Raw genomic sequence first — 27,859 nt, forward strand, 5'->3', positions numbered from 1 at the left:
TCCCTGGCCGAGCTCTTGGAAGTCACCTCCCTTGCCGTTTCCCGTGCTGCTAAAGCCAACGGGCTCCCATTTGGCTTCTCTCAGGGCATCTTTCAGCAACATCTGGCAAGGGTGCCACCCCCGAATCCTTCCTTTCTTCATGCATTCAGCGACTGTGTTGCAAGGGAGTGCTGTATGCCAGAGGCTGTCCTCGGTACTGGGAACACAGGGGCGAACTTCTGGCAACAGTCTTCCCGGCTTCCTTCCCACTGCAGGGCTCCTTCCCTGCCCTTGACAGCCTCATTCCTGGACCCACTGCTTTTCACTCTGAGACACGCCCCCCGGGAGAGTTCCTCTACGTCCCCGACTTCAATACCATCTTTATGATGATGGCCTTGAGCTTTGTTATCTTCTGAGCTTCAGGCCCATGTGCCCAACTCCCTGCCTGGCATTTGCACTTGCTGGTGCATAGGCATCTTAAAATGAAACTCTTTTTTTTTTTTAAAGATTTTATTTATTTATTTGACAGAGAGAGACACAGCAAGAGAGGGAACACAGGCAGGGGGAGTGGGAGAGGGAGAAGCAGGCTCTCCGCTGAGCAGGGAGCCCGATGTGGGCCTCGATCCCAGGACCCTGGGGTCATGACCTGAGCCGAAGGCAGATGCTTAACGACTGAGCCATCCAGGTGCCCCCTAAAATGAAACTCTTGATCCACCTCCCCTGCAGACGTTTTGCCCCAGAATTCCCTATCTTAGTAAATGATACCACCATCGGCCCATCCTTCCTCTTTCTCATTTTTCATGTTGAATGCATCAGCAAGTTCTGTCCATTCTGCTTCTCCTGTGTGTCCCGAGCCTGTTTGTTCTCCATCCATGCTGCAGCACCCCGCTCCACATCACTGCTGGCTCCCACCAACGCCAGTGCAGGAGCTCCTGAAGGGGTCTCTGTTTCCAGCCCTGCCCCCACTCTAATCCATCCTCCTCAGTGGCTCCCTGTTGTCTTAGACTGTCACTCAGAGTCATTCCTGCCCCTGCCATCATCCCTGTGTCCTCTGGCCACTGCCCAACTGTCCAACCCAACCCCACCCCACCTTCTCGTCCCTGCTTATTTAAGCACTAGTCATCCTGATTATCTGTCATTTCCTCACACACGTAGTCCTCCTTCCTGCCTCAGGACCTTTGCCTTCTCTCTTCTGTCTACTTATAGTGTTCTTCCACTTGCCCTTCGTCCTATGACACAACTCAAATATCACTTCTTCCAGGAAGCCTTCCCTGGTCATTCAACTATTTTAGGTCCTCCCTACCTCTTTATTGACTCCCAGTCATGAGTTCTTGTGGACTCCATTGTTGCACTCGTCACAGTCTATCATCACCCGTTTATTTGTTTAGCCTCCTTGTCTGTCTTCTCAGAGACTATATGCTCAGCAAGGACAAGGACTTTGTCTGTCCCAAGGCAGTGCCTGACTCATAGTAGCACTCACTGAATATTCATGGTGACAACAGACCAGCAAGTGAATGCCAGCCCCTCAGTTTTACCTCTGGATCACTTTCCTAACTCCTCACTCCATAAGGAATATTATGGTTTTCTCTGCCTCCATCTGAATTGTCTTTGAGTTTCTCCAAGGAGTTGATAATCAAGCTACTTCTTAGTTCAAAGTCAGTTTGAGGAACCTCCATACTGTTCTCCAGAGTGGCTGCACCAGTTTGCATTCCCACCAACAGTACAAGAGGGTTCCCCTTCCTCTGCATCCTCGCCAACATCTGTTGTTAATTTTAGCCATCCTGACAGGTGTGAGGTGGTATCTCATCATAGTTTTGATTTGTATTTCCCTGATGCCGAGTGATGTTGAGCATCTTTTCATGTGTCTGTTAGCCACCTGGATGTCTTTTTTGGGAAAGTGTCTATTCATGTCTTCTGCCCATTTCTTAACTGGGATATTTGTTTTTTGGGTGGTGAGGTTGATAAGTTCTTTCTAGATTTTAGATACTAACCCTTTGTCAGATACGTCATTTGCAAATATCTTCTCCCACATTATCAACTATGGAGAGAGCCCAAATGTCCACTGACAGATGAATGGATAAAGAAGATGTGGTATACACACACACACACACACACACACACACACACACACACACAATGGAATATTACTCAGCCATCAGAAAAGAATGAAATATTGGGGCATGTGGGTGGTTCAAGTCAGTTAAGTGTCTACCTTCTGCTCAGGTCATGATCTCAGGGTCCTGGGATCCAGCCCTGCGTTGGGCTCCCTGCTCAGCGGGGAGTCTGCTTTTCCCTCTCCCTCTGCCCCTGCCCCTGCTTTTGCTTGTTCTCTCTCTTTCTCTCTCTCTCACATATAAATAAATAAAATCTTTTTTAAAAAAAAGAATGAAATCTTGCCATTTGCAACTACATGGATGGAGCTAGAGTGTATTATGCTAAGTGAAATAAGTCAGAGAAAGACAAAAACCATATGATCTCACTCGTGGAATTTAAGAAAGAAAACAGATGAACATATGGGAAGGAGGAAGGGAAAAAAAGGAGAGACGGAAACAAGCCATAAGAGACTTAACAATAGAGAACAAACTGAGGGTTGTTGGAGGGATGTGGGTGGGGATGGGCTAGATGGGTGATGGGCATTAAGGAGGGCACTTGATAAGCACTGGGCATTGTATGTAAGGGATCAATCACTGAATTCTACTATAGAAACCAATATTGCACTGTGTGTTAACTACCTGAAATTTAAATTTAAAAAATTTTAAATAAAAAATAAAAATAAATAAATAATTTGAAAAACCCAAACAAAGTCCATTAGAAAGCTATACCCCACCCTTTCTAGGATGGTGGCTCTGAAGTCCCATAAAGAAAGATTTGTTTTCATGGAGGTAAAATTGACATACAGTTAGGTGCATAGAACTTAAATGCACAACTCCGTGAGTTTTGATAAATGTGGACACGTGTGGAACCACCACTTCATTCGAGACACAGAACATTGCCATCACCTCAGAATGTCCCCTCCTGCCCCCTTCCCATCAGTCCCCACCTCCCATAGGCAATGGTGTTCTGATGTCTGTCATCATAGATTAGTTTGCTAGGTCTTGAATGTTAAATAAGTGGAATCATAAAGTATATATATTCTTTTGTGTCAGCCTTCTTTCCCTCAACGTGATGTTTTTGGGATTCATCCATGTTGACGTGTGAGTAGTATGTTGTTATTGCCCATAGTGCTCTATGGTATGGATGTGCTATGTTTTGTTTATTTGTGTGGTGAACATTTGGGATGTTTATGGCTGTTGGCTATGATAAATAAAGGAGCTACAGATACTTGTGTGCAAGGCTTTGGGGAGATGTATGTTTTTATTTTGTCTTGAATAATACCTGGGAGAAGAACTGCTAGATCACATACTAGGTATATGTTTAACTTTTAAGGAAACCACCAAACTGTTCTAAAGTTGTACCAAGTTATATTCCTAGCCACAGTGGATGAGTGTTCATTGCTCTATCCATGTCCTTGCCAACATTTCATATGGGTAGTTTTTTTTTTTTTTCCATTTTAGATATTCTAGTGGATGTGCCATGGTAAATTTTAAATTTGCACTTTATTTCCCTAATGTCAAATTTTTTAAAAAGATTTCATTTATTTATTTGACAGAGAGAGACACAGCGAGAGAGGGAACACAAGCAGAGGGAGTGGGAGAGGGAGAAGCAGGCTTCCCACTGAGCAGGGAGCCCAATGCAGGGCTCGATCCCAGGACGCTGGGATCATGACCTGAGCCAAAGGCAGATGCTTAACGACTGAGCCAACCAGGCGCCCCACTAATGTCAAATTTTAAATTAGATTTAGGAAAGGTTTTAGTGGGGAGCCTGGGTGGCTCAGTCGGGTAAGCATCTGATTCGGCTTAGGTCATGATCTTGGGGTCCTGGGATCGAGCCCCATGTTGGGTTCCCTGCTCAGCGAGGAGCCTGCTTCTCCCTCTGCCTCTGCCCCTCCCCACTGCTTGTGCTCTCTCTCTCAAATAAATGAATAAAATCTTTAAAAAGAAAAAAGACAAGATTTTGGCATTTTTTTTCTTGTGCTTATAGACCAGTCATATATCATTGTATTTCATTGTATCATTTCAGGTCTTTGGCCTATTCTCATAAAAATCTTAGAATCAGCTTGACAGCTTTTGCAAAAGAGTCTGTTGTGATTTTGTTTGCAATTGTATTGAATTTATAGATCAGTTTATGGGGAGATAACATCTTAATAATATTGAGACTTCCAATCCAAGAACACACTCTGTCCATTTATTTAGCTCTTCTTTAATTTCTCTCAGCAATTTTTTATAGTTCTTGATGTAGAGGTATTATATGTCACTTGTTAAAGTTATTTGTAAATACTTTATGTTGTTGATGCTGGTAAGTATCACATTTGAATTCATTTCCCAATTGTTAACTATTAGTATATAGGAAATAAGTGGATTTTTGTATGTTGATCTTACATCCTACAACCTTGTTAAATTAATGTATTAGTTCTAAGAGGGTTTGGTTGTTGTTGTTTTGTAGATTCCTTAGATATTTTATGTAGACAATGTCACCTGCAAATAGAGACAGTTTTACTTCTACCTGTCCAATCTTGCCTTTTTATCTCGGTCCCTTTCCTTATTTTACTGGCCAAGACTCTAGCGCGATGCTGAATTAAAGTGGGAAGAGTTCATGTCTCTGTCCCAATCACCAACTATGACATAAACTGGGTTTTGGTCAGTGCCCTTCATTTGGTTGAAGAAGTTTCCTTCTATTCTCAGTTTGCCAAAAATTTTATTTTTTTTATCATATGATCATCTAGTTTTTCTCCATTATTCTCCTAATGCAGCAAATTACATTGATTTGATTTTCAAATGCTAAACCAGTGTTGCGTTCCTGGGACAAACTCTACTTGGTCATGATATATTGTGGTGGATTCGATTTGCTAATATTTAGTTAAAGATTTTTGCATTTACATTTATTCTATTTCACTGCCAGACTAGGGTCATACCAACCGGGTGTACTGCAATTCACTTCTGATACTGACTACCCAGTCTACCCCAAGGCTCACTTCAGATGCCAACCACAAGTCTCAGGGTGGGGAGGGTCCCCAGACCACCTGCATTTCTTACTGACTGGCTATAAATTTGGAGGTTCCCATGACCCCCTGTGGTTTGATAATTTGCTAGAACAACTCACAGAACTCAGGAAAGTGCTGTGCTTAACAATTACAGTTTTATTACACGGGGTATACCTCGGGTGGTATCTGGGAGGGTCCTGCATACAGAGCTTCCATGCCCGCTCCTCTTTGAATCAGGGTGTGTCACCCTCCTGCCACATCCAGGAAAAGGACACTCTACTGAGTTTTGGGGTGCAGATTTTTTACTGAAGTTTCCTTGCATAGGCATAACTGATGAAATCATTGGCCATGTGATTAAACACAATCTCCAGACCCCTCAACCCTCTCATCACATGGCTGGTCGTTCTGGTGATCAGTCTTCATCCTGAGGTTTTCTAGGGGCCCATTCTGAGTCACCTCATTAGTCTAACAAAGCTACTCCTGTCACTCGGGCAATTATAAGGGACAAAAGCTAAATTCTTTATTGTACAACAATGCTCATGAGGGCAGTGGTCTATAATTTTGTTTTCAGAATGTCAGTTTTTGGTATCAGGGTATTGTTGTCCTCAAATACTAGTTAGGAAGTATCCCTACCTCCTCTATTTTCTGAAAGAGTTTAGTAACATTGGTGTTATTTTGAAAAGACATGCATAAAGTTCAGTGGAAGCTGCAATATAGTGTTTTGGACACAATATTTCTGGTAATGCAGTTTGCATTACTATTTCTGATGACGGTTAACATGTTGATTAATGTTGAGTTTGAGGCTAACTGAAATCCTCGGGTCTTTTTTCTCATCAATTACCGCAAAGCCAAAGCTCTCCTGCTTCTTGTATATTTCATTATTTTTGGAAGTTCAGCCTACCATTTATCCTTATAAAAATTTAAAATATTGTCCCAGCCCACAGAGGCCATTCGGAACCTCTATCCTCTCCTTCAATTAACAAAACACCCCCCCCGCCCCGCGCTTTGTGCTGCCTTTTGTGTCTCATCCAAGTTGTTGATGAAAATCTAGATTCCATTCTAACTGAGGGCAGAGTCCAGTGGCCTGTTGATAAAGGCAGACTCTGAGTTGACCTCAGCTCATTAAATCAACTTTCTTGGCTACTGTTCAACCATTAGTAAATCTGCTTGCTTTTATTTTCCCTCCATTTATTTCTCTTTCTTATCTTCTGAGATATTATTACTACATCGGGCTAGTAACTATCACAGAAAGTCTGGAAATCAGCTTGAAATTTATTTCAAAATCAAACCTGACTTCTGGGTGAGCCGAATGACTAGATGTGACCATTTCCTGCATTCTTACAGGCACCAGTTTGATAGCCCTCTCTCTCTCTCTTTTTTTTTTTTTAAGATTTTATTTATTTATTTGAGAGAGGGAGACAGAGATAGCAACAGAGAGCAGGAGTGGGGAGGAGAAGGAGAAGCAGGCTCCCCACTGAGCAGGGAGCCCAACGCGGGGCTCAAAACCGGGACCTGGGGATCATGACCTGAGCCGAAGGTAGATGCTTAACCAACTGAGCCACCCAGGCGCCCCTTGATAGCCCTCTCTTACGTTTTATGGTGGATTTCTCTCTCAATGATTCTGTACTACCAGGGTCAGTGTCATTTTTCTTTATGAAAATGGGGACAGGGTCGCCTGGGTGGCTTAGTCAGTTAAGCGTCTACCTTCACCTCAGGTCATGATCCCAGGGTCCTGGGATCAAGCCCCACATCGGGCTCCCTGCTCAGTGGGGAGTCTGCTTCTCCCTCTCCCTCTCCTTGCTCATGCTCTCTCTCTCCCTCTCATTCACTCTCTCTCTCAAATAAATAAATAAAATCTTTTTAAAAAAGAAAAGAAAATAGGGACAATCTGTCAATCTCTGTTCATCTGGAACTTTTCCTCTACTGCATGTTATCTTAGAAGGTAAAAGTGTGTTTCTGTGATAAGATTTACAAATTCTTTTGATACCCACGGCTGTGTATAATTTGTCTCAGCTTGGAGACCTGATTTATTTCTAAATGGTGATATACTCTCACAACCACAACCTATTTTGGGTTGCAAGTTCATTACAATTTTTATTTTACTTTTTTTAATTTGAAGGTTTTTTTTTCTTTGGTAGAGAAGATAGAAGTAAAATAGAAATAGAGCAGTTTATAGCCTAATAATGTGTTTTTTGTTTATTTATGCATTTGAGAGAGAGAGAGAGAGAAAGTGCAGTGCAAGCCAGGGGTGGGGGTGCAGAGGAAGAGAGAAAGAGAGAATCTCAAGCAGATTCCACACTGAGTGTGGAGCTGGATGTGGGGCTCAATCTCATGACCCTAATCATGACCTGACCCGAAATCAAGAGTTGGACACAACTGACTGAGCCACCCAGGCGCCCCCCAATAGTGTGTTTTTTAAAACAACCTTTATTGTGATGATAGTTACACAAAGCTGCATATGTTGTTAACTTACATAGAGCTGTATACATGCGTGTGTGCACGTGTGCACACACACACACACAAATGAGTGCATGTATAATTGGTAAAATCTGAATAAGCTCTGCGGATAGTACCAATGTCAATCTCCTGGCTAGGAAATTGACATTGTGCTGTAGTGTTTTGACAGTGTGCTATGGTTATGTAAGACGTTAACATTGGGGAGGTAGGGTGAAGGATACACCAAACTTCCCTGTATGTTTCTTTACATCTTTCTGTGAATCCATAATTATTTCAAAATAAAAAGATTTTAGGGGGCCCAGGTCATGAGGCTAAGCGTGGAGCCTGCTCAAGATTCTCTCCCTTTCCTTCTGCCTCTGCCCCATTCTCTTAAAAAAAAAAACAAAAAACGGTTTTTTAACTTTATTTTACATAATTATTAAATGACTTTATGTCTAAAATGTAGAAAATTCAGAAAAAGTATTTTTACATCTTATTATACAGGTATACAATTGTGACGAAAACACAGATTTGATTCCATTTAAACCTTTTCTGTAAATGTATATGCTTGGGTGTATATAGGTGATTTTCCTTCAAATTAGAATGATAATGCACATGCAGACTAATTTCAGCCTTTTTAATTTTTTAATTTTTTTAAAGATTTTTATTTATTTATTTATTCGAGAGAGAAAGAGGGAGAGCGCGTGAGCAAGCGCCACCAAGGGGAGGGGCAGAGGGAGAGGGAGAGAGAGAATCTCAGGCAGACTCCACGCTGAGTGCAGAGCCTGACACAGGGCTCCATCTCACAACCCTGAGGTCATGACCTGAGCTGAAATCAAGAGTCAGTCACTTAACTAGCTGGGCCACCCAGGTGCCCCGATTGCAGCCTTTTTATTACACAAATAATACGTGAACACATTTTCATTGTAAAACATTCAAACCATAGCAACATACCAAAGCAAAATGGGCAAGTCTCCCTTGAATCTGCACACGTTCACTCCCTACATAGTTGTCACATACAGTGTGTGTGATGACACACAGTGTGAGCTACTGGTTCACTTCCTTCAAGGCCCTTCTCCTTTAAATATACTCACACATGTACATATACACATAGATGGCCAAGACAGGCAGATCTTCCCATACAGGTACTCGTGGGGCTCTCATTGTTTATGATAATCGCCCCATTGCATGAATGGACCATAATGTATTTAACCACCCCCTTGCTGATGAGCATGTAGGTGGTTTTATTTTGGTGGTTGTTGTTACTTACGTGGACATCTTTGTACCCATATGTATTTCTTTTCTGAAAACCTTTCAGGACAGCCTGTCCTTGTCTGTGTATCCACAGTGCCTCTTCCATAATGCTTGTACTTCCCCACCACATGAAAGCACAACCATCTACTGTCTCCCTACCCTGAATTATTGATCAGTGTGATTATTACATATTAGTTATTAATTACCTTAGCCCTATCACCCAGCACAGTGCCTGGCACATCAGAACTGTGTGAATGAATGAATGAACTACTGAATAAACAAATGAATTATAAACAGATCCTGAGTCAGAGGTCCCTTCACTGGGACAAAGGAACACAGTGAGAGTGAAGTAACTTGTATTTGCATAATTGCTTTTGCATTTAAACTCCTTATCTCCTCTCATTTATAGAAATATAAATAAAACCAGTTCTATGAAATTAACAGTTTTTTTACACCCATTTTGTAGACAGAGGGCTTAAGGAAGTCCATGGAGAAAGGGCCAACAGTGCAAGCTTCTGACACACCAAGTTAGATCAAGTCAGCTATCTGTGGACTATTCCCAAGCACCTGAATTTTGTAATATTGTAAAAGAACCATAAAACATTATTCTTATTTACATCTGTGTTTAATTTTGAGGATGCGTTAGTGATACCTGAGCCCACCTCAGAAGTTCACGGTTGAGGAATTAGGTGCCATTCTGACTGGAAATGCCAGGGGCTGGGTTTATGCTTTACCTGCTGATGCAAACCTGGGAGTGTTTGCAAGGAGAGGCCATCCTGTCTTGAAATTAACCCTGAAGTAAACTTTTCCGAGGTCGATTCTACCAAGAGAGTGCTAAGTAGGGAAGTGGTTTAAAGAGTCCTGATGGTTGACACTTGCATTGAGCAAGCATGTTTATGAACAGGAAGGCCATATGTTTTTTTTCTCTTGATACCAGTTGGGTTTTTTGTCCTTCTGTGATGTAAAAGCTGTCTTTAAGAGACATGAGCAAAGCAGTACTTTGTCTAAAGGGCATTATTCTGAGTCAACAAAGCCAATCTCAAAGGTTACATGCTGTGTGATTCCATTTATATAACATTCTCAAAATGACAAAGTTATGATGATTAATCAGGGGTTAGCTTGGGTAGGATGTTCCTAAAATATGAGGGAGCTTTTTTTTTTTGGTGCTAAAGTAGTACAAATCTTACCTGAAATAAAATTTCATAGAGCTATACACCCCCCCACACACACACCCCCCAAAAAATAAAACAGAACAAAAATTGGCAAAAATCTGAATATGGTCTCTATTTGAGTTAATAGTATTATACTGACGTCACTTTCTTGTTTGGTTATTATACTGTGATTTTGTAGGATCTTATCATTAAGGGAAGCTGGTGAAGGATATACAAGAACTCTGTACTATTTCTGTAATTTCTTGTAAATTGAAAATTATTCCAAAACAAAATTTTGTTTTTATTTATTTTTTAAAAGATTTTATTTATTTATTTATTTATTTATTTATTTATTTATTTATCTGTTTGAGAGAGAGAGAGCATGAGCTGAGCGAGGAGCAGAGGGAGAGGGACAATCAGACGCCATGCTGAGCACAGAGCCCAACATGGAGCCTGATCCCACCACCCCGAGATCATGACCTGAGCCAAAATCAAGAGTCGGAAACTCAACAGACTGAGCCACCCTATGCCCCACAAAGTTTTGTTTTTATTTTTTATTTTTTTAAAGATTTTATTTATTTGTCAGAGAGAGAGCACAAGCAGGGCGAGCGGCAGGCAGAGGGAGAAGCAGGCTCCCCGCTGAGCAGGGAGCCTGATGTGGGACTTGATCCCAGGACCCTGGGATCATGACCCCAGCCGAAGGCAGATGCTTAACCAACTGAGCCACCTGGGTGTCCCAAAGTTCTGTTTTTAAAAAGCCCTTTGTCTTGGGCAAAACCAAATCCCAAAATAAAGAACAGAACTGCAAGAGGTTTTGCTATATGGTATTTAATGGTGGAACACATTGTAGGTTCGTGGTTGGGATCCCTAGCTATGACATATGCAGTAATACTACTTCACTATCGTGTGTCCCTAGGCAAGTTACTAACTTCCTTGTATAAAAGAGGGATAATAACCGTGTCTACCTCATAGAACATTTATGAGGATTCAGTGAAATAATGAGTGTAAGGCCCTTGGTACAGGAGCAACCCGCAGGAATAACTCAAGTGTTACTTATAAAATTTTTGTCTTATTTTTATATGCAATAGTTACTATCTCATTGTCAGTTTTGAGCTATCTTTCTATCAAGAGTGGTGGACTTACGCTGATCTTTCTGGTTTTTATTTTTTTAAGATTTTATTTATTTGAGAAAGAGTGTGTGAGTATGTATGCGTGTGCATTCATGCATGTGAAAGCAGGGGAGGGAACAGAGGAAGAGGGAGAGAGAGAATCTCAAGCAGGCTCCGTGCTGAGTGCAGAGCCCGACGTGGGGCTCAATCCTACGGACCTGGGATCATGACCTGAGCCATCCAGGCACCCCTGGTTTTTATTTTTTAAAAATACTCATTCATTTTTAAATCCACATTTAGAAAATATCTAAGCTAGCTTTATGTTTTAGTTAGTTGGATAGAGTTAATAATATTCATTGTAATAACAATAGTAACGATAACTAGAATTGATATAAGTCAGTTCATCATTTTCACAGTGCTTTCTCTAAGGACTGACTTTGAACTTCATAGTAAGCTGTGATATAGTTAGGCATTTTTAATACCCATTTTCAGATCAGGAAAAAATTTGGAGGTAGTAAGGGACCTACTTGCTTAAGGTTTAGTCTTCATGTGGCCCCTGCAACGATCCTGATAAAACACAAGTTAGATCATGTCAGTCTTCTGCTCAAAGCTCCAGGTTTCCCATCCCAGAACCCCCACTCCCCACAACATTAGCCTATTCCCTCACTCAGAGTCATTCATTGGAGGACATTTCTCTGAGCCTCTGACCTGAATATTTGAAATCACAGCCCACTTTCCCACCCACCTGCGGCCCTCTCTGATCCTTTTGTATTTTTCCATTCCATTAATCACCTCCTGATAGAGCATGAAGCTTACTTATTTATCAAGGTTATTCTTTCTCACCCACTTCCCTCTGTAAGAATGTGAGCTCTGTAGGGGCAGGGATCTCTTTTATTCATGGATATACCCCAAGTGCCTGGGAAAATGTCTGACACCTAGTAAGTACTCAGTAAATATGTATTGAGTGAATGAATTCAGGGCAGAGAGTGTGTTCCAAGTTAATAAGCAACTTCCTTTATGCAGAATGTGCTTCCATTGCTTTGCCTCTTTTGCTCTAAGGGGGAAAAAAAAAAAAATCAAAGGTTGCTTATCCAGAACTCAACAAATTGGCCACCACCAAACTGGTGCTCTTAGAAGTTGCTTTCTTAGCAATTCTGATTGTCCTTCCCTCAAGGGAACATCCTATTTCTGAATGTTCTTTAAAATATCTTTCAGACCTTGTGTCAGAGGCTGTCTTTTTTTAAACCAGCAGACCAAGCAAGAGGGGCATGAACATCAGGAGTTAGGTGAGATGTGACAGAGTAAGGGGGGGGGCTTCCCACTGGAGGAGGACAGGGCTCAGAAAGACAGGAGGCTCCGGTGCCATGGTCACTCGGGAGAGAGTGGGTAGTAGGGTGTGGACTTAAGGGGGTGGATGATTTTTTTTCCCCTGGAAAGCCACAAGGGCTCACGCTATAAAACTTCAAGGTCTATTCCAGTCTGGTGATTGTTCACCCAGACGGAGAAGAGGAAAGTGAGAGGCAACAGTCTTTCCCAGCACACACTAGTTGCTATATCCAACCCAGGCTCTTACATGAGTCTCTAGCTGAGAAGCTAGTGCCATTAAACAAAGGAAGTATGTATAACTGAATACATTAAGCAAAGAAGACTGTATTTTGTCTTAAGTTTTGGCCCACCTACTTTAGGAGAAAGTTAACTTTGGTTTGAACCAGTTTCCACTTCTCGCTATTGGCGTCTCTTTGGCCTGTGGGCATTAACCACCTCAGCTCATGGGAAGAACTGATATAATAGGTGGTTTAGCTACTTCTGGACAATTCTATACTAGTGTGGATGTCTTGTGCCCGAGAATGTGCTAGAGATTGTTTTCCTGACTTTATGTGCACTTTGAAAAGAAACACAGAAAGGAAAAGCGACTTCCCACTTAACCTAACATAGTGTTCCTGATACGCAGTTTCACTTTCAGCATTGATAAACCTCGCAGCTCTGAAGAACAGTGGGCCCCAGTTGTCTTACTTAGAGATCTATAGCTGGTCAACGGATCTCAGGAAATGAATCCATCCTCCTGTTTTTTTCCGCTTCTGGCCAGCTTGGAATGTGATCTGTATCTTGTACTCAAGTGTTTCCCAAGAGTTTTGACAAGAGTCACTGAAGTCAAATAACTGTGTTTAGCTCGACTATATAAAAAATATAAGTTGCATAGCAACTCTCTGTATTTTCTCATTGAGCCAAAGCCAATTTTTCTAAATATAAGCAAAGTTGTGCCCATTCATGGAGCCTGGTGAAATGGGCGTCTCATTTGAGAGCTTATGACCTGGAAGGTTAGAGGTGATTCTTCAGCATGAAAACCAAAGCATCACAGGCGGGACTGTGACATAATGGTCGGCAGCATGGGGGCCAGGCAGTGGCTTAGAGGGATGAGGTCTTGATCCTCATCTGGGATGTGTCCGTCTTCTTTTGTAAAGTAAATGCCTGACAAAGTGCCCAAAGTCCAAATCTCTCCCTCACTTTGCAAAAGAAGAAAGACCTCTCCCTGACTTATCTGGAGTCACTACAGGGCATCAGTTCTCAAATGCTTTGGTCTCAAGATCCCTTTACAGACTTAATTATTGAGAACCAAAGAGGTTTTGTTTCTGAGTTCTACCTGTTGATAAGTACTGAATTAGAAACTAAAGCAAAACTTTTAGAGCATAAAAATATATAAGCACGTACTCCGTTACCTGATAAAACTAATGACATCATCACACAACATACAGCCTCTGGAAAATTCTTCTGGAATATTCCGTCACATGTTCCTGAGAGAATGAAAGTGGAAAGGACAAATAACATCTTATCATTATTATTAGTGTTATTATTATTATGACAGAAAGAGTTTTCATCATTAGGCCTCCTAAAAGGGCCTCTGGGATGCCCAGGAGTCTCTAGACCACACTTCGAGAGTGGCTGCTACAGTGCATTGACTCAAGGTTAAGAAATTTCCAGATCACTACATAGAAAATTCCAAATTTTGTTCAGTGAAGAAGTTGCCCTTCCAGTAAAATTTTACTGTTTATGTTTAAGAATTATATACATTGTCAGGGCACCTGAGTGGCTCATTCGGTTAAGCATCCAACTCTTGATCTTGGCTTAGGTCTCAATCTCAGGGTCATGTGTTCAAGCCCCACATTGGGCTCCACATGGAGCCTACTTAAAAAAAAAAAAAGAATTATATATTTTGTCTTGATGAGTTGTGCCCTAATAATAGTTGTGAGGATAATCAATCTAGAAGAATTTTTTTTTTCCAATTTCAACGTATATGTGTATTTTCTTTGCCAAAAGTGTTGTAGGGTGATTAGTCATGACTTCCAAACCCACATACTTATACCATTTGGATAAAATTCTGCAGGGGAAGTAGAAAGCCATGATAGAAAACTTCTGGCTCCTGGGAGAAAATTGTTTCAGTGGGTGATGCTGGGTCTCCCATCCTGGTCATGGCTAGGCTACATAGGTGTCTTTAAAGGAATTATGCTTTAAAATGTCAGAGTACCTGAAATTGTATTCTTTGTAGCTGTTTAAGTTATAAAAAATTTAAGATGCAAACCTCAAAATGTATGAGAGACTCCATATATTTTTCAAAGTTATTTGGGAGGAATACAAGCAGAAGATATAATGACCCCTGAGGCAGGGTATTCAAGGATGTCCTTTTATAGATGTGGCTAATGGGTTTGAGATGAATATTCCTCTTCAGTGAGATATTTTTTGTAAACCATCACACAAACTATTAGCAGTTCCATCTGCCACTCAAAAGGGAGTGACCAAAAATGTCACAGGATGGCTCCTACCTGAAATTTTAGTTTCTTAGCTCTTGGAAGTGTCAAGAGAATCTTTTTTTTTTTTTTTTTTAAGATTTTTTTTATTTATTTGCGAGAGAGAGAATGAGAGACAGAGAGAGCATGAGAGGGAGGAGGGTCAGAGGGAGAAGCAGACTCCCCGCTGAGCAGGGAGCCCGATGTGGGACTCGATCCCGGGACTCCAGGATCATGACCTGAGCCGAAGGCAGTCGCTTAACCAACTGAGCCACCCAGGCGCCCCGTGTCAAGAGAATCTAAGCCATTTGATTAGGATTTTCCTCCAGTCTGAGGGAAATACTCTTCACCTCAGAAAATGAAAATACCTGAAGTATCTGTCCTATTCTGACAGAACATTCTTTTAGAGAAGTAAAGAAGTCACCAAAGAATTGTAGGACAGAGATACACAGGTTCGTTTTTTTCTTGAGAGACCGTGTCTAGTCAGCAGAACTCAGGCGCATGGACTAACTTCCATCTGGATGGAAAAGAACAAAACCCCACCAGCACTGATTTTTCTGTGCACTTCTAACCCTCAAAAGAAGAGCCAACATAAAAGGGATCAGGTTCGCATTTCTTCCTAGAACTTCTCCCAGGCACGGTTCTCTGGCCACTCGGCCCAGCCTTGGGCTGGCCTTCCCTCAGCATCTTGTTCCTCCTTGATTTTTCAAATTTTTAATTACTGTTAGTGACAAGCTTTGAATTTTAAAATTATCAGGTGGAGAATTACCTATACAAGTAAAAGGATAGAAGATAACAAAGTAAGGTTTTCAGGCAAGAAGCAAATGGAGGTCTATTTTCAAGAATTTTTTCTTTCTCTAGTTCATGATGTGAACTCTGTGCCAGAGGACACCTTTGTGTGCCAGAGACAGAGAAGTTTCCAGATTCTACCAGATGTATAATATATATGGCTGTGCTTTTATTTTTTATTTTTTATTTTTTTGATTTTTTAAAAATTTATTTCTATTAATAGTACAAACCTAACTGGAAATTAACAAATTATACTCCAGATAATTCCATAGTCCATAGAACCTTCACCTTAGTAAAGAGCTCTACCTTATTTTCCCTACAGTATTTTACATACTTCATATGTAATCAAGATTATTATTAATCCTAGGAGTTTATTTTTTTTTTTTATGTAAAAATATCCATCTGAAGGTTCACAGTGGGAAATAATGAAATTTAAATGGGTACAAACACAAACCTAAAATTTGTATATGGCTGTGCTTTTAAAAAAACAAGAACAAAACAAAACAAAAAACACCCGTTTTTAAATTTTAGAATAGTTTTAGATTTTAGAAATCATGGAGATAATACAGAGTTTTCCCATAAACCCCACTTGCACGTTCTCCCATTATTAACATCTTACATTAGTGTGATGTATTTGTTATAATTAATGAACCAATGAACATTATTATTAACTCAAGTCTCTACTTTATTCAGATTTCCTTAGTTTTTACCTAATACCCTTGTATGATTCAATGAGTTCATTCAGGATTTAGTTGTCTTGTCTCCTTACGCTCCTCTTGGTTGTAACAATTTCTCAAACTTTCCTTGTTTTTAATGGTCTTGACGGTTTTGAGGAATACTGGTCAGGTTTCTTGTAAAATGTCTCACAGTTTGGACTGTCTGATATTTTCCTCCTGATTAGACTTGGGTTGTATGTTTTTGGGAGGAAGACTGCAGAGGGGAAGTGCCATTTTCATTAACATCATATCAAGGATACATTCTGTCAACGTGACTTAGTGGTGTTGACCTTGGTCATGTGGCCAAGGTAGTGTTTATCGTTTTCTCCACTCTGAAGTTTAAAAAAAATAAAATAAAGTTTCGCTTTGATTTCCTTTTCATACTGTCCTCTTTGGAAGGAAGTCACTATGTGCAGCCCACGTTTAAGGGGTTGGGAGTTACGGTCCTCCCCCTTGAGAATCCACATAAATTATTTGGAACTCTTCTGCATGGGAGACTTGTTTGTTCCTCCCCATTATTTAATCATGTATTTACATCAGTATAGGCTTGTGAATATTTATTTTATATTTTGGGTTACAATTCAATGCTACTTCATTTATTTTCATGTAAACCGTTCCAGCTTTGGCTATTAGGAGGAGTTCTTTCAGTTGGCTTCTATGTCTCTGTCATTCCCCCATCACTCTGTGTGTGTGTGTGTGTGTGTGTGTGTGTGTGTGTGTGCGTGTCTCTGTGTGTCTGTGTGTGTGTGTGTGTTGCATGGTGTTTGTACTCATCTTATCTGTTTCCTGCTCCAATCTGAGAATCAGCCATTTCTCTAAGGTGTTCTGGTTCCTTTTATTGGCAAATAGTATTAGAGACCAGTATCTGGATTACCTCTCCTCCTTTTTATTTAAAATTAATAAGTCAACTAGTTTTTTTCATTTCTAAGATGTCTTCAAACCTCTGAAATGGTAGAATTTTTCTTCATTCAGCACTAGTGTTTTCTCTTCAAGTAATAATAATATCTTGTGCTTACGTAATAATTCTTTATGAACTGACTAATTTTTACTGTTAAAAAAGGATTCATTACAACAGATCATCTGAGGTTTTTAAGCACTGTGACTTTTATCCTGCTATGTCTGGTATCCTGAAATGTCACTAGTATGTGATGTAGTATGTACTGTGTGGCTAAGCGGCAGGGGATTGTCCAGATGAGCCTCAGAAAGCAGTCTTCTTGATATTGGGGCCAGCAATTCCTATACCCTCTTGCAGAAATTTTTTTTTTTTAAGATTTTTTTTTTTTTTTTTTTATTTAGTAGGGAGAGAGAGGGGAAGCACAAGCAGGGGGAGTGGCAGGCAGAGGGAGAAGCAGGCTCCTCGCTGAGCAGGCAGCCCGATGTGGGACTCGATCCCAGGACCCTGAGATCATGACCTGAGCCAAAGGCAGACGCTTAACCGACTGAGCCACCCAGGCGTCCCCCCTCTTGCAGAAATTTAAGTCTAAATATTACTGCTTTTGTTACCTAACATCTCACCATCTGGGAAAAATAAAGCACTTAAATGAAGAACAGCTGTGTCTTAGGCCCACGGTTGACTTGCTCCCGGTAGCTAGGGTTTAATCCCAAGTTTGTTTTTCAGCCACCGGCATAGTTTTAAAATTAACTTTGCATTTATGGCTTGAGGCAATGAACCAAAAAGTGAAAGAATGCTAAGACAACTGTAGGATTCTGGTGAACTACAGCCTGTTTCTCTGTGAGCCTGGTCTCACGAGTCCCCTTCCATTTCCAGGTCTGACCGAGACAGCAGTCTTCAGTTGTGAGGCCCACAATGACAAAGGGCTGACCGTGTCCAAGGGTGTGCAGATCAACATCAAAGGTAAGCACCAGGGCCAAGCCTCGGGCATGTTCTGGGAGCTGGTCAGGGGACACAGCATGAGCTCTGCAGCCAGCTACCTGGGTTTGAGCCCTGTCTTCCCCCACTGACTTTCTTTGTGACCTGGGACAAGTCACTTAACCTCCCTAGCTTCAGTATAAAATAGGGATAATTACAGAATCTACATAATTTTGAGGCTTACATGAGATAATGACAGTAAAAACACTCAAAATGGTGTCTGGTGCATAAGTCTTTGATAAACGTTAACTCGTTTAGTTCTGCTCAGTCTGAGAAAATAGGCTGAGATGTCTACCCTCGATCTTCTTAGCTCCTGTTTTCACCTTTCCCTCTCCCACCTTGAACTAGTCCCCATTACCCGTTAAAGAGCCCCCAGGGGTGGGGGTGGCTTAGGGCATCGATTGAAGGAATGGGCTCTGTCCTTACCAGGCAGCTGGGGCTGAAGCGAGTCCGTCCCATTTCCACACACCCCTCCAACCCCCAACCCCCCCCCCCCCCCCCCCGCGAGAGGAGAGATGGAAGGGGAGAGCCCGGAGCTCCTGTGCTTTTGCCTCCTAATCTCCTTATCGCCTCTGAGCTGGGATATAACATAATGGAAGACTTGTCTTTGAAGGTCCCCATGCTAGTGGAGACATTCCAATCCAATCATCTGCCTCCTTCTCCCTTTGTGGGATCGAAGTTAGTTAAACCCGAAACGTGAAAGTAAATATACTGTCATTTTATCCCTTTTCAAATCATCTTTCTTACCTTCTCTCAGAGAAACTCAAGCAAATTTTATGTTTTAGTATTTGGTTTTTTTTTAATATTTTATTTATTTATGTATTTATTTATTTGAGAGAGTGAGAGAGAGCATGAGTGGGGGGCGGTGGGCTGAGGGAATGGGAGAAGCAGACTCCCCGCTGAGCAGGGAGCCCAACTCAGGGCTCCATCCCAGGACCCCAAGATCATGACCTGAGCCGAAGGCAGATGTTTAACTGAGCCACCCAGGCGCCCTACTTGTTCTTAATTTAAATATCGAGAAGCAAATATTGATTCCATATTCCTTTTGGTCTTAGTCTTAGGGATACAGCACAAGGAAAAAGCAGAATGTGTTTAATAATGAGTTAAAAGTTAGGTACACAGCAGGGGACTCAATTTACAAAGAAGTCATATTTTAAAAAGGTGCTGATGGGGGCGCCTGGGTGGCTCAGTCGGTTAAGCGTCTGACTGGATCTCAGCTCAGGTCTTGATCTCAGGTTTGTGAGTTCAAGCCTCACATTGGGCTCCACACTGGGCATGGAGCCAACTTTTAAAAAGTAAATAAATAAAATAAAAAAATAAAAAGGTGCTGATGTTTCATTTCAGCAAATCAACTAGATGAAGGTGATGAGGCATTTTCTAAAAGTTCATTGGAAGAAAAAAAAGAGCAAACTGAAACTTACTCCCGGAGGAAGTGTATAACTTCCTCATTATGAGTCTCATTATTACAATTTTCAAAAGATATGTTGGGAATTTCAGGAATTCATGAGTAGGCGTAAATTTATAAAGACTATTTTCTTTTCTTTTTTTTTTTTTAAAGATTTTATTTATTTGATAGAGAGAGACACAGTGAGAGAAGGAACACAAGCAGGGGGAGTGAGAGAAGGAGAAGCAGGCTTCCCGCCGAGCAGGGAGCCCGATGCGGGGCTCGATCCCAGGACCCTGGGATCATGACCTGCGCCGAAGGCAGACGCTTAACGACTGAGCCACCCAGGCGCCTCAAGACTATTTTCATAAAGTGTAAACACCTTAAAATTTATTTGTAAAATGAGAGACACTTTTTAAAATTTTATGCTTCACACAGAACTTAGCTTTTTTTTTTTTTATCAGTCCTCTTTTGAAACCTTATGTTTTTGGTTTTCATTTCATTTATTTAAACATTTATGTCAACGCAACCAAGACTTCCTTCTTCTAATCCCTTTTTAACTATAATATATGTGGCCAAATTACGATCTGGAAAGGCAGACATTTTAGGACAATTCTACAAGTGATCTATTTAGGGAAGTGAGTCGAACAAAATGCTGATTCGTTCCCACTCACCAAGCTGTGTGTCTACTAGTAAACAGAAACTCCTGAATATGGTACCTCACGCACTTCTCATGGTCCCAGCTCTCCTTCCCCCGGTCTTCTGCCCACCCTGTCATTGCTTCACCTCCTCCAGCACACCTCCCCCAACCCTCCTCCTTGTGTTACCTTTTTAATCTTCCCCTCAGCCCCATGGAGCAGTGCTACTACCATCCCCACTAATAGAAGAAGGAACAGAGTTTAGAAAGGGCATTTGACTGTGGCCGGGGCCACACAGCCAGCCAGGCAGGAACCAGACTCCCCAGTCCCTGCTGGTGCTCACGCTAACGTGCTTGCTGCCTCCTGCAACCAGCCTCCAGTGTCCTACTGAGGGACACGAGCTCCGGGCTCAGACAGACCTGAGTTCAGGGCCCCGTTCTACTGCTTACGAGCTCTGTGATCTTCGGCAAGTTTTTACCTTCTCTGATCCTCAGTATCCTCATCCGTAAATGAGGATCGTGAGGCCACCTCTGTGACAGGGTTCCAGTGATGATTAAACAAAGCGAAGTCCATAACGTCCTGGCCCATAGGAAGCACGCAAAAACAACAGTCATCATTTCTGCTTAGAAATGTGATTATGACTATTAATTAAGAATTAAAATTAGCAGGATGCCTCGGTGGCTCAGTCGGTTAAGCGTCTGCTTTCAGCTCAGGTTGTGATCCCAGGGTCCTGGGATCGAGCCCCCATCGGGCTCCTTGCTCACCGGGAAGCCTGCTTCTCCCTCTCCCACTCCCTCTGCTTGTGTTCCCTCTCTCGCTGTGTCTCTCTCTGTCAAATAAATAAAATCTTTTTTTTTTAAAGATTTTATTTATTTATTTGAGAGAGAGAATGAGATAGAGAGCATGAGAGGGGGGAGGGTCAGAGGGAGAAGCAGACTCCCTGCTGAGCAGGGAGCCCGATGCGGGACTCGATCCTGGGACTCCAGGATCATGACCTGAGCCAAAGGCAGTCGCTTAGCCAACTGAGCCACCCAGGTGCCCTAAATAAATAAAATCTTAAAAAAAAAAAAGAAAAGAAAATTAAAATTAGCATAAAGTAAGATCCCCAAACTTCAGATCCTTCTTAGATTTGAATTAAGATACCTAGCCATGTCCCACACGTGGCCAGGGTCATTGCACACCTTATGGTATTACCTGCCTCCACTCCCAGCAGATGCAGTTGGCTCTTTTGCTTGAACTGACTCTCACCTGTTTCCTTGGCCTGGAAATCTTCTCCCCGCTCCACCACACACCCGCACTCATGCCCCCATAGTACCCTTCTCTTCCCGGCGTGGGGCTCTCTCATCATCAGGTAATATGGGTCTCCCCTCCTCTCCAACCAAGAGCTGCACAAGAGTAGGGCCATGGCTCTTTGTCCCCATGCAGAGCGGCACCCAGCAACATGCCTGCATGCAGTAGGGTAGTGACCATGAGCTCAGTGAAGGAAATAGACGTCTCTACATCCTTTTCCAGCTAAGGCCTCACTTTATCAGTGGGCAGGAAAGCAGGTCTGTGCTCCACTCCTCTGGCCCAGGCAGAACCATCCTATCACGGGAGACCTGTCTATAAGTTATATGCTTAGTCTTGGCATAATGTGGCTTCTTTTTAAAACTTGGGTCGAATTTTCCTAATCTTAAGAAACAGAAACAGGCTTGATATTGCGTTTGGTGGCTGTGGCCACCTATGGTTTATAACTGTGTTTGTATGTGTGTCTTTGTTTTTGTGTAGCAATTCCCTCCCCACCAACTGAAGTCAGTGTCTACAACAGCACCGCAAACAGCCTGCTTATCTCCTGGGTCCCGGGTTTTGATGGATACTCCCCGTTCCGGAATTGCAGCGTTCAGGTAAACCTGCAAGATGAAGAGGGAAGTGCTCTGAGGGCCTACCTGATTTTCCTTCCTCCTGAGGATGAGTGCCGAGGCCTTCAACACCTCTGTTCAGAAGTCCATTGACCTCTTCCCCGCTCAGTGTCCACCGCACATGCCCCATTTTATGGTGTTCTGCCCCGGGATGCTGCTTCCTTTCTGCTCATGGTCCAGGGCCCAACCAGAAGGGAAACAGGTTTCTAGGATAGAACATCATGAGACGAGGGAGAATTAATTTTTAAGATATAAAAACACACCCCTAAATTAGGACTGGCTTGTGACCAGGAGTTCGGGAAGCCAAGTACTCCTCAACCTGGCTCCTCCTGGGCTAGTGGCCATGAAGGACAGGCAAGCAGGAGATGGGTCATTTTTGCTGTCAAATGTAGCACCTTGGCCCCTGGCTGCCAGAACAACCTGGGCATTAGAGGCCTTGCAAAGTCTTTCCCCTTTTTAACCACTACCCAAAATTGGTATGAAATAATGCTGTAAGAAATACCGGCTAGCCATCCTAAAATGATACCTTGCCATGATGTAGGCTCTGCTTTGAGTGTTAATTTCATTAAAATGGAAAGTGTAGCTCACAATTATCTTACTTAAAACCCACACCAGAGGGGTGTCTGGGTGGCTCAGTCGGTTAAGCGTCTGCCTTCAGCTCAGGTAATGATCCCAGGGTCCTGGGATCGAGCCCCGCATCGGGCTCCCTGCTCTGTGGGGAGCCTGCTTCTCCCTCTCCCTCTGCCTGCTCTGCCTACTTGTGCTCTCTATCTCTCTGTCAAATAAATAAATAAAATCTTAAAAAAAAAACCAAACCCACACCGGCACTGCAGACTCAGAGTGCTCACAGAGCCCGTAAAGTGGCAAACCCAGAAAGTTCTGATGCCAAAAGCAGTGCTCAGAACCATCTGCTCATCCGTGTCTCAGAAGAGACATTGCTTGTGGGAGCAGGTAGTTGAACATGTGTGGATTATCCACTGAAAACATGAATGCATTCTGCCCTGTATGTTGTCATACAGTAGGGTCAGAAATTATTCTTAGTTTCATAAATGTCTGGTCTTACTAGCTGAAAACATGTTAACCTGACACTGCCATTCATGCCAGCTCAACTTGAAGCAGTGACTTCTAAAGAATAGTATATGTTGACAACCAGATGTTTTTAATACCAAACAATTAGTTTCTCTGTTTTTATTACTTCCCACTCTTGTCTAACAGCTGTTCCTTCTCTGGAAAGTGAAAACATCCTATTATCCCCAAAATAGCCTCCAACCGCACCCCACCAACTCTAGCTTTGCTTAATTCTTGCCCAACTTTATTTGTAAACCTCCTAAGGGCTGGTAAGTGTTAGGAATTCTTATTGTGTCTACAAAGTCCTCACCAGGGATATCCTCTTTTTTGGGCAGCTTTTTCTGAGATATATTTCACAGACCATAATACTCACCCACTATATATTTAAAGTATATAGTGTTGGGGCGTCTGGCTGGTTCAGTCGGAAGAGCATGCAACTCTTGATCTTGGGGTCGTGAATTTGAGCCCCACGTTGGGTGTAGAGATTATTTAAATAAATAAACTTTTAAAAATAAAGTGTATAATGCTTTTTGGTATGTTCACAGAGGTGTGCAACCATCACCATTGTCTAATCATGTCAATACTCATATAAGCTATTGGTCCATAGTTTTCTTGTGTTAGCTTTTTCTGGTCTTGGTATCAGGGTGATACTGGCCCTTATAGAATCAGTTGGGAGGTGTTCCCTCAACTGATATTTCTTAGAAGAGTTTGTGGAAGATTGATGTTAATTCTTTAAATATTTGATAGAAATCACCCGTGAAGCCATCTGGTCCTGAGCTTTTCTTTGCAGAGAGTTTTTTGAATACTACCTCAACCTTTTTACTTGGTATACATCTCCTTAGATTTTCTATTTCTTCTTGAGTCAGTTTTGGTAGTTTGTGTGTTTCTAGGAATGTGTCCATTTCCTCTCGGTTATCTAATTGTTGGTATACAGTTGCTTATAATAATCCATTAAAAGCTTTTTTTTTTTCTTTGAGGTTAGTAGTAATGTCCCCTCTTTCATTCCTAATTTTAATAATTTGAGTCTTCCCTTCCTTTCTTCTGTTTGCTTTGGGTTAGTTTGCTCTTTTTTTTTTTTTTTTTTTCAGTTTCTTAAGGTAGAAGGCTAGGTAATTTATTTGAAATTTCTTCTTTAATATAAGCCTTTATACTATACATTTCCCTCTAAGCACTGTGTTAGCTGTATCACATAGGTTTTGGTATTTGGGGGCTTTTTCCCATTCATCTCAAGTTTTTTTGTTATTTTCCTTGTGATTTCTTTTTTTTTATTATTGGTTATTCAGGAGTATGTTGTTTAATTTTCATATACTTATGAATTTCTCAAATTTTCTTCCTTTGCTTATTTCTAATGTTATTCCATTGTGTTTGGAGGATATATTTAATATGATTTTCAGCCTTTTAAATTTATTGTGGTTTGTTTTATGGCCTAGCATTTGTTCTTCTCTGGAGAATGTTCCGTGTGTCCTTGAGGGGAAGGTATATTCGCCCGTGGTTGGGTAGAATGTTATATGTCTGGTAGATCTAGTTAGTTTATAGTCTTATTCACTTCTTCTGTTTCCTTGTTGATCTTCTGCGGAGTGGTTTTATCTGTTATTGAAAGTGGGGAATTAGTGTCTCAACTATTATTTTTGAATTGTCTGTTTCTCCCTTCAATCCCATCTATATATAGATATAGATATATAGATCTATGTAGATATAACTGAAGCATGGACCAGCCCTTTTTAAAACTGCTGCTGAGCTGTATGAAGAGTCCAAGAAGACATGAGGCTCCTGCCCACATGAGTATGGTTGCCTTCGGGGAGATATTGAGGACGAGTTCTGCCCCCACCTTGAGAGAGTAGGTCTCAGGGTGGAAATGAGACAGAGTAGGGTGGTAGGAAGGTCTGAAAACATCAGGTCACCCCTGAAGGTAGAAGATGATCATACATAAGCATCACCTGCTTTCTCTCTTTTCGCCTCGGCTTTGGGCAGCCATGGCATGAGTGAAAAATCATCCAGTGACTATCAAATTGCAGGCCTTCCTTGCCCACCTTGGATCCTGTGGTGCCAGACATGGTTATTCTGTCTTTGCCCCACCAGCTAGCTCAGCCTCCTTTCACCCATAAGAATACAGTTATTTTACAAGTTAAATTATAGGAGTAATGTTGTGACATACCTGTACATGTAATTATTTGTTGTTTATCTGAAATTCAAATATAACTGGCTATCCTGTTTTCTCTGACTGGTCCTAGCAGGATTAGTCAGGACTGGCTCTAGAAGTTAGACTTTTATATTCTGCACATTAACAATATATTCCCACTTCTGAGGGAACCAAGCATAGTTTTGTAGCACATCCCCAGCCCATTACAATTTTAAACTCTGACTTGGTAACAAATGAATGTTTTGGACAAGATTCAGATCCACGCACTAGCAGGACACACCCTCTCACTTCCTTTGGTCCTGATGTTAGTTCCTTTCTTCACCCATTTTTGGGCTGCATACTCCATTTCTATTTTTAACTCTCCCACGTACTTCTTGCTATTTCATGCCCTCTTTTCCCCTAGGACCCACTGAGAAGGACTGTTATAGAAACCCTGTCTTCTTCCAGCAGTGTGTTCTCAAAGTGCGTCCCTGTGCTTGGAAATGCTCCACACATTGCTCCGGAAATGGGGCAGGGGTGGAAAGCCAAAGGTTTCCTCCACCTTAGTTTCAGGGGTTGGTCACCAGGAAGTAGGTGCATACTCTAAAGTGGAGAAACAAAAAGTAAGTTCTGCCAACAGCCACCACCAAGATAAGCACGTAACTCTTTGTTTTCTTCTCTGGTGGTTCCTCAGGCCAGCTGGTACTTTTGTCACCCAGTGGAGTCTGCGGGTCTGAGTCAGAGGTGAGACTTGGCCCCAACGCCACCCTCGTGGTATCCACTAGGGGATTTGGAATTCCAAAATGTTATTTGTGGCCCCATGGCCTAAATTTCAACACATATATCCTGAAATAACAGCATTGTGTATCCACACCCCATGACTGCAAGCCCGTTATTATTAGGAATATATACAGGGTTTAAGATTTGTTTCCCCAATTACTTTTGGTTACTTGTGTTTTATTCAATATCATTTTCTCTTTTCTGAGAAAAGAGAAATACATATTGTAGAAATTTTGAAAAACATATAGTGGAAAAAAAAAAAGCATTCTCCCTTGTCCCCATTCCCAGACAGGAGGTTATGCTTAAAGGAAAAGGTAGAAGTTTGGCCTAGGTCTAGATTTTTGCTTGTGTGTACAGGGGACATCTGGAGAGGGATGCGGAGAGACTGGTAGAGCTTACAGAGGGAAAGATGAAGAGAAAGAACTCAGAGGAAAGAGCCGAGGTGTTTTAATGAGATTTGGAGAAAAGTTTGTTGGGTGAGGTACAAATGACTCTTCCCTATATCTTCCCACCAAATAATGTCAGAAAACGTACATTCTCTGCATATGCTTTTGGACTTGAATTGATATTGGGGTGGAAGTAGGGGTTAAAAAAAAAAGGACATGCTAAAATTTACCTCGAGGCACGAGCAGAGTTCATCAGCTTGCATAATGAAGAGAAATACAGAATAAAAACAGAAATCCCGTATCCCATCCATCAGTAGGATTTGGGAAATGTTCTCTGTAAAGGGCCAGATAGGAAATACTATTTAGGTTTTGCCTCCACGTAGGATGTCGGTTGTCTTTGGAGCATATTCTGTGAAACAGCTGAAAGAAGAAATCAAGAATTGAGGTGGTTCTGAGAAAGGAAGGGCTACTTCTTCTTATTTCATATTATAATATAAATTACCATCATTATAATATGATAAAGATCATCATTTGCTCTGTTACCTGCCACAGTGAGAATGCTTATTTTAGGCATTTTGCTCAGGTCCTCGGGGGCTGCTCCAGTAGCATGAGTAACACACAGTAATGCTGGTGGGGAAATTAGTGTGTGGCCCGAAAGGAAGCAGCTACTTCCCCTCGGTGGAGAGGAAGGGCCACGTGCACCGAACAGACGAGCGCTCTGTGTCTGGCATTCCCACCACCTTACTAATGCCTCGTCCACATTTCTACTCCTCACTTAGGTCAAGGAAGTTGATCCGCTGAGTAATGGCTCGGTCATGATTTTTAACACCTCTGCTTCACCACATCTGTATCAAATTGAGCAGCTGCAAGCGCTGGCTAATTACAGCATTGGTGTGTCCTGCACGAATGAAATTGGCTGGTCTGCAATGAGCCCTTGGATTCTGGCCAGCACGACTGAAGGAGGTAATTCCTGGAGTTCAGGATAAATATTGCCCCTAATGGCATGTGATTAAACAAATCCTTCCCGGTGACCTGATTTAGAGTTTAAACTTTGCTTTGTTTGATCTTTGTCTCTGGAGGAGAATTTTATTGAGGTAGCCATTGAAAATGGGGAAGAAGACATTTCCTTCTATTTAGTGACAAAACTCACACTTACTGTGAACAGATAACATGTTCTTTTACATAGGAAGATAATAGCAACACACTCTATGGCATATGTTATTTTGAATTAAAATATAATAATATAAAAATTATTAATCGTAGCATCAAATTCAAGAAATAATGAATGTGAAGATGGTTAATGTTTACCAAACACCACGTGCCCGGCACCACATTAGGTACTTTGCATGGATTTTTTTTTTTTTTGCATGGATTATTTTATTAGATCCTCAGAGAAGCCCTATGAAGTAGTTTCTCTCTA

At 41.7% G+C, this 27,859-nt stretch overlaps 1 protein-coding gene across 2 annotated transcripts in view; it reads left to right on the plus strand.

Annotated features, from left to right (window-relative positions):
• Positions 1 to 27,859, plus strand: part of MERTK (MER proto-oncogene, tyrosine kinase) — a 106,010-nt gene that overhangs the window by 41,266 nt on the left and 36,885 nt on the right. For both annotated transcript variants that reach the window (XM_078056307.1, XM_078056306.1), the window contains exons 5-7: positions 18,065 to 18,151; positions 21,956 to 22,071; positions 27,219 to 27,402. In XM_078056307.1, coding sequence (XP_077912433.1) covers positions 18,065 to 18,151; positions 21,956 to 22,071; positions 27,219 to 27,402 — 387 coding nt within the window. The remainder of the gene's footprint in view (positions 1 to 18,064; positions 18,152 to 21,955; positions 22,072 to 27,218; positions 27,403 to 27,859) is intronic.

Source organism: Halichoerus grypus, chromosome 10 (assembly GCF_964656455.1).
Source record: "Halichoerus grypus chromosome 10, mHalGry1.hap1.1, whole genome shotgun sequence".
Taxonomy (NCBI): Eukaryota; Metazoa; Chordata; class Mammalia; order Carnivora; family Phocidae; genus Halichoerus; species Halichoerus grypus.